This window comes from Oncorhynchus mykiss, chromosome 24, assembly GCF_013265735.2.
Source record: "Oncorhynchus mykiss isolate Arlee chromosome 24, USDA_OmykA_1.1, whole genome shotgun sequence".
NCBI lineage: Eukaryota > Metazoa > Chordata > Actinopteri > Salmoniformes > Salmonidae > Oncorhynchus > Oncorhynchus mykiss.
The window spans coordinates 15,286,648-15,298,481 of NC_048588.1; the positions used below are offsets into that span (position 1 = coordinate 15,286,648).

Here is an 11,834-nt window from a genome sequence, read left to right on the forward strand (position 1 = left end):
AGTTAAAGCTGTACCACATGTAAAAACACCAACCTGTGTCTTTGTTCATAGTTAAAGCTGTACTACATGTAAAAACACCAACCTGTGTCTTTGTTCATAGTTAAAGCTGTACTACATGTAAAAACACCAACCTGTGTCTTTGTTCATAGTTAAAGCTGTACTACATGTAAAAACACCAACCTGTGTCTTTGTTGTTAAAGCTGTACTACATGTAAAAACACCAACCTGTGTCTTTGTTCATAGTTAAAGCTGTACCACATGTAAAAACACCAACCTGTGTCTTTTTGTTAATTAAAAAGCTGTATTACAGTAAAAGTACCAAACTGTGTCTTTGTTGTTAAATCTGTATTACAGTAAAAACACCAACCTGTGTCTTTGTTGAGGGTGAAGAAGGGGGAGTTGCCCCTGGGGACGGTTCGGTACGTGACCCTCCCGTTCTCCCCAGTGTCGGGGTCAAGGGCCGTAACCTTGACAACAGAAGTGCCAGGTGCACTCTGGGAGCTAAGGCTGACGGCGTAGCTCACAGGGTAGAAGACTGGTCTGTTGTCATTGATGTCCAGCAGGTCCACCCTGACGTAGGCCACAGAGTTCAGACCGCCCTGCAGGGGAACAGAAAGGAAAATCAAACAATAAATCAAAAAGACAACTCTCATTGGAATGTGACATTCTGTGTTGGATTGTTGGAGATTTATGTGAAACCAATAATAAAACAATGGACAAAACCAGAATTTTCTGGGACAGTCACCACATGAAGTGTCCTGGGGTAGGAACGTGTTTTATTTCAACATGCTTCAGTTAAGCTGAGCACCTTTCCCCCTTTATATCAAAGCCCAGCTGTAGTGAGTTAGGTGTTGGGTTTGCACCTCTTCTAAGGACAAAAAGCTCTCTGTTCTACTAGACTTTGCATGCTGTTGTATATCAGCAGGACAAAGTGGTAAACAAACACATTTGACCACATTAATGGAGAGAGTTCAAATCAGCAGGAACCCTGGTAAAGACGTCTGACTCTGAAATCTAGTCCTGGCAGGTTGGTGGAGGGATACGGATTGATAGCTTCCCCAGGGAAACAGCAATCTGTCAGGATCTGTGGGGGTTGAGAGGGCTCGCTACTACCACAGAGCTCTGTTTCCCTGGCGGCTCGTTCTGAACAGAATACAGAGCAGGCTTTTCATTTGGCTGGACTGATGAGAGGGTGGAGGAGGGAGGAGGGAGGAGGGGGAGCAGCGGTCCAACTTATTAAATATTACTGCTCTCTGCCTGTCTGACTGTATGTCTGAATGTCCGCATGTCTGTCTGTGTCTGTCTGTCTCTGTCTGTCTGCCAGTCTGCTTGACGTTGTATGCATTTTTCTCTCTCTCTCTCTCTCTCTCTCTCTCTCTCTCTCTCTCTCTCTCTTTCTCTCGCTCTATCACTCTCTCTTCTCTATCTGATTGTTTTACCATGACTGCAGTGATTTCCATTAATTTCTAGCCTTTAACTTTCAAGTATGATTTGGAGTGTGGTGCTACAGGATGCTATCACAGCACAGTCCTGCCAGGGAGACTCATTCACAGCACAGTCCTGCCAGGGAGTCTCATTCACAGCAAAGTCCTGCCAAGGAGATTCATTCACAGCACAGTCCTGCCAGGGAGACTCATTCACAGCACAGTCCTGCCAGGGAGTCTCATTCACAGCACAGTCCTGCCAGGGAGTCTCATTCACAGCACAGTCCTGCCAGGGAGACTCATTCACAGCACAGTCCTGCCAGGGAGACTCATTCACAGCACAGTCCTGCCAGGGAGACTCATTCACAGCACAGTCCTGCCAGGGAGCCTCATTCACAGCACAGTCCTGCCAGGGAGACTCATTCATAGCACAGTCCTACCAGGGAGCCTCATTCACAGCACAGTCCTGCCAGGGAGACTAATTTACAACACAGCCCTGCCAGGGAGATTCATTCACAGCACAGTCCTGCCAGGGAGACTAATTTACAACACAGCCCTACCAGGGAGACTCATTCACAGCACAGCCCTGCCAGGGAGACTCATTCACAGCACAGCCCTGCCAGGGAGATTCATTCACAGCACAGCCCTGCCAGGGAGATTCATTCACAGCACAGCCCTGCCAGGGAGATTCATTCACAGCACAGTCCTGCCAGGGAGACTCATTCACAGCACAGCCCTGCCAGGGAGACTCATTCACAGCACAGCCCTGCCAGGGAGATTCATTCACAGCACAGTCCTGCCAGGGAGACTCATTCACAGCACAGCCCTGCCAGGGAGACTCATTCAGACTATTTTATTTGGCTGCACTAATGACAGATTTGCTGCTCTGCTGTGTTCTGCTCTGCCTGGCTGGGGAGCTGCTCCCCTCTCTACTAGCTATCCTGGCTCTGGCTCTATAGCTGCGTCTAATAGCCAGGGTTCTGCTAGCTATTTGTCTGCTGTGAACCCTGCTGTGAAATGTCGGTTAAAAAGATCCATTCAATTGTTGGAAGCATTAATATTACCAGTGTGCTGGAGTTTTTCTTCTTTTAGCCCTGCTGTTATAAACACTGTGAAAAACACTGCTTTAAGAGATCACTGTCAGGGGTTTAATGTACTCACAGGGAGAGATTAGAATGCCACTCTATTCCCATAGGGCTCTGGTGAAAAGGAATGGACTATATAGGGAATGCAGACATTGGATGAGGATGGAGAGATAGCCAAGAAGTGGGTCTATAGAGAGAAGAGGGTGGAGAGATAGCCAAGAAGTGGGTCTAGAGAGAGAAGAGGGTGGAGAGATAGCCAAGAAGTGAGTCTAGGGAGAGAAGAGGGTAGAGGGATAGCCAAAAAGTGGGTCTAGAGAGAGAAGAGGGTGGAGAGATAGCCAAGAAGTGGGTCTAGAGAGAGAAGAGGGTGGAGAGATAGTCAAGAAGTGGGTCTAGAGAGAGAAGAGGGTGGAGAGATATGGAGGAGGGGAGAATAATAAACTCCATAATAAAGAATAAAGTCCACTGCTGGACATCTTCCGGAGAGGTTGAGGAAGGTGGAGGGAGAGAAGGTTAGTGGAGGGTAAATGGAGGGAAGAGTGCAGAGGGAAGGAGAGATTAGGAGGGTGGAGAGATACAGTAGGAGATGTGTGGAGACTCACCCCGTCCACGGCGGTGACGGTAAAGTCATAGCTGGTTGGTCCCTGATCCCTGTCCAGATCCACGTTGGTACAGATCTGTCCTGTCTCCGTCCCTACAGAGAACTGGGAGGGGACAGCACTGTTGATGCCTGACCCCAGAGAGTAGCTGATGGAGCCGAAGGAGCCACCATCCGCATCTGTCGCTGTCACCTGCAGAGAGGGAGATAAAAGAAAGGATGTCTGGGTTAGACAGTTTGTCTTAAGGGGATCTTTCACTGTTACGCCTATGAAGACACAAGAATCTTAGGAGCTAGACAAGAGAAGGAAATATTCACTAACTTTTTGGAGGACATTGAATGTTGACTTCAAAAAATACTATTATTCCACTACCATAAATTACTTTTGGACAGCTGAAGCAAGCACACAATTTGACTTCAGGAAAATTACCCTTCTAGTTAGACCAATGTATTTCAGCATGTACCCTGTGGGATAATTTTGGATAGTACCACTAGTATGAACGACAACCCACACAGGACAGTACAGGACAGTACATGACAGTACATAGCAGGACAGTACATGACAGTAACAGTACAGTTCAGTACAGGACAGTGACAGTAACAGTACAGGACAGTAACAGTACAGTACAGTAACAGTAACAGTAACAGTAAAAGTAACAGTAACAGTAACAGTACAGGACAGTAACAGTAACAGTGACAGTAACAGTACAGGACAGTAACAGTAACAGTAACAGTAACAGTAACAGTACAGGACAGTGACAGTGGCAGTGACAGTAACAGTACAGGACAGTGCAGGACAGTACAGTAACAGTAACAGTAACAGTAACAGTACAGTACAGTACAGTAACAGTAACAGTAACAGTAACAGTACAGGACAGTAACAGTAACAGTACAGGCCAGTAACAGTAACAGTACAGGACAGTGACAGTGGCAGTGACAGTAACAGTAACAGTACAGGACAGTGCAGGACAGTGACAGTAACAGTAACAGTACAGTACAGTACAGAACAGTACATAGCAGGACGGTACAGGACAGTAACAGTAACAGTACAGTACAGGACAGTACAGTACAGTACAGTACAGTACAGTACAGTACAGTACAGGACAGTAACAGTAACAGTACAGGACAGTAACAGTACAGTACAGTACAGTACATAGCAGGACGGTACAGGACAGTAACAGTAAAAGTACAGGACAGTAACAGTAACAGTACAGGACAGTAACAGTAACAGTACAGTACAGTACAGTACAGGACAGGACATAGCAGGACGGTACAGGACAGTAACAGTAACAGTACAGGACAGTAACAGTAACAGTACAGGACAGTAACAGTAACAGTAACAGTGCAGGACAGTAACAGTAACAGTAACAGTACAGGACAATACAGGACAGTAACAGTAACAGTACAGGACAGTAACAGTACAGGACAGTAACAATAACAGTAACAGTACAGGACAGTAACAGTAAGAGTACAGGACAGTAACATTAACAGTGCAGGACAGTAACAGTAACAGTAACAGTACAGGACAGTAACAGTGCAGGACAGTAACAGTACAGGACAGTAACAGTACAGGACAATAACAATAACAGTAACAGTACAGGACAGTAACAATAACAGTAACAGTACAGGACAGTAATAGTACAGGACAGTAAGAATAAAAGTAACAGTACAGAACAGTAACAGTAACAGTACAGAACAGTAACAGTAACAGTACAGGACAGTAACAGTACAGGACAGGACAGGATAGTAACAGTAACAGTAACAGTACAGGACAGTACAGGACAGTAACAGTAACAGTACAGTACAGGACAGTACAGGACAGGACAGTAACAGTAACAGTACAGGACAGTACAGGACAGTAACAGTACAGGACAGTACAGGACAGTAACAGTAACAGTACAGGACAGTAACAGTACAGTACAGGACAGTACAGGATAGTAACAGTAACAGTACAGGACAGGACAGGACAGGACAGGAAAGGACAGGACAGTAACAGTAACAGTACAGGACAGTACAGTACAGAACAGTAACAGTAACAGTACAGGACAGTAACAGTAACAGTACAGGACAGTACAGGACAGTAACAGTAACAGTACAGGACAGTAACAGTACAGGACAGGACAGTACAGGACAGTAACAGTACAGGACAGTACAGGACAGTAACAGTAACAGTACAGGACAGTACAGGACAGGACAATAACAGTAACAGTAACAGTAACAGTAACAGTACAGTACAGAACAGTAACAGTAACAGTAACAGTAACAGGACAGGACAATAACAGTAACAGTACAGGACAGGACAGTACAGTACAGAACAGTAACAGTACAGGACAGTAACAGTACAGGACAGTAACAATAACAGTAACAGTAACAGCACAGGACAGGACAATAACAGTAACAGTAACAGTACAGGACAGTACAGTACAGAACAGTACAGAACAGTAACAGTTACAGTACAGGACAGGATAGTAACAGTAACAGTAACAGTAACAGTACAGGACAGTAACAGTAACAGTACAGTACAGGACAGGACAATAACAGTAACAGTACAGGACAGTACAGTACAGAACAGTAACAGTAACAGTAACAGTACAGGACAGTAACAGTAACAGTACAGGACAGTGACAGTAACAGTACAGTACAGGACAGTAACAGTACAGTACAGGACAGTGACAGTAACAGTAACAGTACAGAACAGTAACAGTAACAGTACAGTACAGGACAGTAACAGTACAGTACAGGACAGTAACAATAACAGTAACAGTACAGGACAGTACAGTACAGAACAGTAACAGTAACAGTAACAGTACAGGACAGTAACAGTACAGGACAGTAACAATAACAGTAACAGTACAGGACACCAGGTGTTGTTGGAGGGAGTATTTTCTTCTCGTCTGTGTTGTTTATCTGAGTTGGAGCACAAGCCAAACCGCCTCCTCTGATAGAACGAGGCACTGGGGGAGGGAGGGAGGAGAGGATGACTTCCCCAGTACTGCCTGCGTTTAGCCGGGAGAGATGCCAGCAGTAGAGACAGCCAGGCTGGTTCAGAAGTGGAGTGGCGTCTGTCTGAACAGCCCAGTGACAGGGAGAGAGGGAAGATGGGGAGGGAGGGGGATGGGGAGGGAGGGCTGGGGAGCAGCAGTGTACCCCCCACAGCACGCCTCACTGCCTCCCTGCCTCACCACATTATAACTCTAATGTTCTACCCCTCAACGTCTGGTTCTAATACACCTCACATCTACAGTACAGAGACAGCTGAGAGCTGGGGCTGGTGGGTTCATAACAGACAACCTCCACTCAGTTCAGCCCAACTCCCCGGCCAGCCACTAGTCAGCCGCGGAGAGGAGACTGTAGCAGTTCCCTGGATTAGACTAACCAAACAAGCCAATCAGAGAGCCTCCTGGGTACTGGCAGGGTAATCGTTTGCAAGTGTTGGCTCGGGATCGCAGCTAGAAAGAGATTACAGATGGGGTTAAGCCTCACAAGTTGATTAGAGTTCTCTCTTCCTTCCATCTCAAAAAAGGGGGGGGGATCACTCTGGGAAGGAAAGTACGACTACTACTACTGCAGTATGGCTGCTCTGTGCCTAAGAGGGCAGCTAGGAGAGAGCTATGAGAGACTGGGCCAAGGAAAATACAGCCAGCCATGCTTATCAAAAGCACACACTTCTCTGTCCTGGCCTGGCCCTGGCTCCTGTGAGTGTACGAGGTGATGATGATTCTCAACTGAAACAGGATCTCTGTTCTGTATGGTTGTACGGAGCTGTATGTGTGTATGTGTGCATACATGTGTGTGTTTTTGTGTGTGTGTGTGTTTGGCCTAACGACAGCCAAAGGACAGTGAGAGAGCCAGCAAGAGACCCTGTGATGTTGGCAGAGAGAGACACACACCAAAGAGAAGGCTAGTAAACCACAGGAGGGGTCAGAGACCGGGAGCTTGTTGAGGAGAGGTGAGCATCTCTGTTAAAACACAGCAACTCTCTAGGCCTGAAGCTGTAGCTTCAATATTCTATTATCTACTGCACTGCTCCCTCTTGTTCTCACCACAGTAGCATGACTGAACCTGGACAAGTTAAACACTGAGTACTGGTCGTGGCTTACTGTAGGAGACGGCTTGATTTGTGTGTGTGTGTGTGTGTGTGTGTGTGTGTGTGTGTGTGTGTGTGTGTGTGTGTGTGTGTGTGTGTGTGTGTGTGTGTGTGTGTGTGTGTGTGTGTGTGTGTGTGTGAGAGAGAGAGAGAGAGAGAGAGAGAGAGAGAGAGAGAGAGAGAGAGAGAGAGAGAGAGCGAGAGAGAGCTATATGAGGAGACACAAACGTAGCTTTCCATTTCAGCCACAACCAGGCATGGAGGAATGTTTATTTTCCTAGCCAATACCACCGTCATAAAAAATGGCACCTGTACAATACTCACATTAAATATTTATGATATGAGGGCTGACAAATGAACTGGTAGAATGCACCTGGGATTTACAGTGGAGGGGAAAGAATGGAACTATGATTTCAGAGGTAGAGGCTATAGAGTTCGCTACTCTCATATGAGCGCAATACTGAAGCTGGAGGGAAAACACTCTTCTGTAGCATAGCATTAAAAAAAGTGCCAGACACAAAAATAGTGAGGGTCTCCTGGCTGCATAGCCTGGATGGACAGTGGAGTAGTGGAACAGTATTACTAGGACCTGGAGTTCCACAGTTCACACGCACACACCACAGCTCTGCCTCAAAGGTGAATGGATACAACTGAATGCTAATCTAGTTCAGGCTAGAAAGAGAACGAGAGAGAGAGGGGATGGAGAGAGAGAGAGAACAGTACAGTCCAGGGATTGGGAGCTATGAGGCTGTTGTATGTTGTGAAGACAGATATCAGGAGTAATAGGAGGCATGTGGACAGGTTCACCTCCAGTTCAGAATGCATTCACCAGCCTGATTCCCGTTATACATGGTAGAGATAGATGTACTGATCCAACTGTTATCTACAATCTCACCAGCCTGATTCCCGTTATACATGGTAGAGACAGATGTACTGATCCAACTGTTATCTACAATCTCACCAGCCTGATGCCCGTTATACATGGTAGAGACAGATGTACTGATCCAACTGTTATCTACAATCTCTCCACGCTTGATTTCAGGGAAACACACATTGACAAACCATATCCAGTGGATGTTTGACTATAATAACCCTGCTCTAAACTCAACCCTCTAAACATAACCATACATTTAGCTCCAAATGCAGAGGAGTTTTATGTTGTTGTACTATAATGAAGGTACAATAGAATTGATATAGAACCCTAAACGTTCACAATACTACGCCTGTGGAGAGCAATCAGAATGATCTCAACTCTACAGGGACCTGGAATCTCTATTCTTCTCTCATTCTAGGTGAGTGAGCTGAGGCTGAGGACTAGGTCTGCCTGTCCAGGAGATGTGTCCCAAATAACACCCCATCCCTACAAAGTGCCCTATGAGCCCTGGTCAAAAGTAGTGCACTAAATAGAAAATAGGATGCCATTTCAGATGCAGGCAAGAAGATGACAGCATAACATCTCCACTCAGCTGGACAGGCTTGGTTAATAATGAGACAGAATGTCTTTTCCTAAATGGCACAGTAGTGCACCATAGGGAATACTGGAATAGGGTGCCATTTGGAACGCAGGCAGAATAATTAGCCAAACCACAGACAGACAGACAACTGGGAGTGACGAGGAGGATTAACCCAATAGAATTACGTCTCTGGCGTTCATAAAAAAAGTCCTGATGGAAGGAGCTGTGGTAAATCACACACAGTGAGAGAGATAGAGAAACAGAAATGGAGGGAGAGACAGAGAGGGAGAGAGAGGGGAAGCGGAAGAGGGAGAGAACGAGATGAGGGGAAGGTGTAAATCACTCACAATGTGCTAAGACTAATAAGAACCATGTGATTAAGATTGATGTCCGCTCACCATGCGCCTACCATGTCGCAATGCTGAGTATTTAAATCTGGTATCTGGTGTTGTGTTGTTATAATTATAATCACAGCCAGACCGTTCCTTCCCTTTATACAGTATGGGTCCCAAATGGCACCCTATTCATTATTCCCCAATAGGGCTCTGGTCAACAGCAGTGCACTATATAGGGAATAGGGTGCCATTTGGGACACAACCATAGTCACAGCGGTGAAAACATACTGTACTTACGTTAACTAACAGTGCAGCTCAGTTCCAGCCTTGGCAGGGATACATGTGTGTTGTGTTATACATTTCCATCTTGAATCCATGGTTCCATCATCAACTAACGTCACAGTTCCACTCTCCTCCAGCTAATGGAATAAGGCTCAGGGCTTCGTCCCAAATGGTACTTTATTCCATATATAGTGGGTCTGATCAAAAGCAATGCACTAACTAGAGTATAGGTATGACATTTGGGACACAGTCAGGGGTCTGTGAAGCTGATGATTTGACCTCTGAACTTTAGCCGATGCTACACAGGCTGAGTGAACTCTGACCCAATACAAACCAACCTGTAGACACTAGCCAATCAGCCGCTGTTGTTCAAACGCTTGTAAACAACAGCTAAGTATATGTGGGCTTCAGCCAAATGTTCTTGTTCTTGAATTTCATTGACGATGAGTCAGTCACAGGTGTTGGATAAAGATTTACATACAGACCTGGTAACCAGGCAAGAACATAACTACATTCAGACCTGGTAACCAGGCTAGAACATAACTACATACAGACCTGGTAACCAGGCTAGGAGAGAACTACAACCAGACCTGGTAACCAGGCTAGAACATAACTACATACAGACCTGGTAACCAGGCTAGAACATCACTACATACAGACCTAGTAACCAGGCTAGAAGAGAACTACATACACATCTGGTAACCAGGCTAGAAGAGAACTACATACACATCTGGTAACCAGGCTAGAAGAGAACTACATCCAGACCTGGTAACCAGGCTAGAACATAACTACATACAGACCTAGTAACCAGGCTAGAACATAACTACATACAGACCTGGTAACCAGGCTAGAACATAACTACATACAGACCTGGTAACCAGGCTAGGAGAGAACTACATACAGACCTGGTAACCAGACTAGGAGAGAACTACATACAGACCTGGTATCCAGGCTAGAAGAGAACTACATACAGACCTGGTAACCAGGCTAGAACATAACTACATACAGACCTGGTAACCAGGCTAGGAGAGAACTACATACAGACCTGGTAACCAGACTAGGAGAGAACTACATACAGACCTGGTAACCAGACTAGGAGAGAACTACATACAGACCTGGTAACCAGGCTAGAAGAGAACTACATACAGACCTGGTAACCAGGCTAGAAGAGAACTACATACAGACCTGGTAACCAGACTAGAACATAACTACATACAGACCTGGTAACCAGGCTAGAAGAGAACTACATACAGACCTGGTAACCAGGCTAGAACATAACTACATACAGACCTGGTAACCAGACTAGGAGAGAACTACATACAGACCTGGTAACCAGGCTAGAACATAACTACATACAGACCTGGTAACCAGGCTAGAAGAGAACTACATACAGACCTGGTAACCAGACTAGAACATAACTACATACAGACCTGGTAACCAGGCTAGAACATAACTACATACAGACCTAGTAACCAGGCTAGAACATAACTACATACAGACCTGGTAACCAGGCTAGAACATAACTACATACAGACCTGGTAACCAGGTTAGAACATAACTACATACAGACCTGGTAACCAGGCTAGGAGAGAACTACATACAGACCTGGTAACCAGGCTAGAACATAACTACATACAGACCTGGTAACCAGGCTAGAACATAACTACATACAGACCTGGTAACCAGGCTAGAACATAACTACATACAGACCTGGTAACCAGGCTAGGAGAGAACTACATACAGACCTGGTAACCAGACTAGGAGAGAACTACATACACATCTGGTAACCAGGGTAGAAGAGAACTACATACACATCTGGTAACCAGGGTAGAAGAGAACTACATACACATCTGGTAACCAGGCTAGGAGAGAACTACATACAGACCTGGTAACCAGACTAGGAGAGAACTACATACAGACCTGGTAACCAGACTAGGAGAGAACTACATACAGACCTGGTAACCAGACTAGGAGAGAACTACATACACATCTGGTAACCAGGCTAGAAGAGAACTACATCCAGACCTGGTAACCAGGCTAGAACATATCTACATACAGACCTGGTAACCAGGCTAAAATATAACTACATACAGACCTAGTAACCAGGCTAGAACATAACTACATACAGACCTGGTAACCAGGCTAGAACATCACTACATACAGATATTGTAACCAGGCTAGAACATAACTACATACAGACCTGGTAACCAGGCTAGAAGAGAACTACATACAGACCTGGTAACCAGGCTAGGAGAGTTCCCACACTTTCCCATGTAAAATTAACAGGTATCTGATATCACCATCCCCTGACCCCTCTACAGTGACCTCTGCTGTACTCTGATACTCTGTCTGCATCCCAAATGGTACCCTATTTCCTACATTGTGAACTACTTTTGACCAGAACCCTCTGTGTCCTTTTCAAAGTAATGCACTATATAGGGGATGGGGTCATTAGGGGATTTGGGACATAGCCTGGTACTGTGATCCTCTGAGTCGGTATTGTATTGTTCAGGCTTCTCTCCCCTCCCTCTGGGTCTTTGCTCTGCCCACTGTGGTGCTGCTGTGTTGG

General features: G+C 45.6%; 1 protein-coding gene across 1 annotated transcript in view; it reads right to left on the bottom strand.

Annotated features, from left to right (window-relative positions):
* The window catches only part of LOC110503349 (protocadherin-16), a 46,033-nt gene that overhangs the window by 34,191 nt on the left and 8 nt on the right, over positions 1 to 11,834 (bottom strand). The window contains exons 1-3 of the mRNA XM_036961079.1: positions 11,816 to 11,834; positions 3,112 to 3,300; positions 368 to 599 (exon numbers count right to left, since the gene is read on the bottom strand). The exon at positions 11,816 to 11,834 is cut by the window's right edge and continues 8 nt beyond it. Of these exons, the coding sequence (XP_036816974.1) occupies positions 368 to 599; positions 3,112 to 3,300; positions 11,816 to 11,834 (440 nt within the window). The remainder of the gene's footprint in view (positions 1 to 367; positions 600 to 3,111; positions 3,301 to 11,815) is intronic.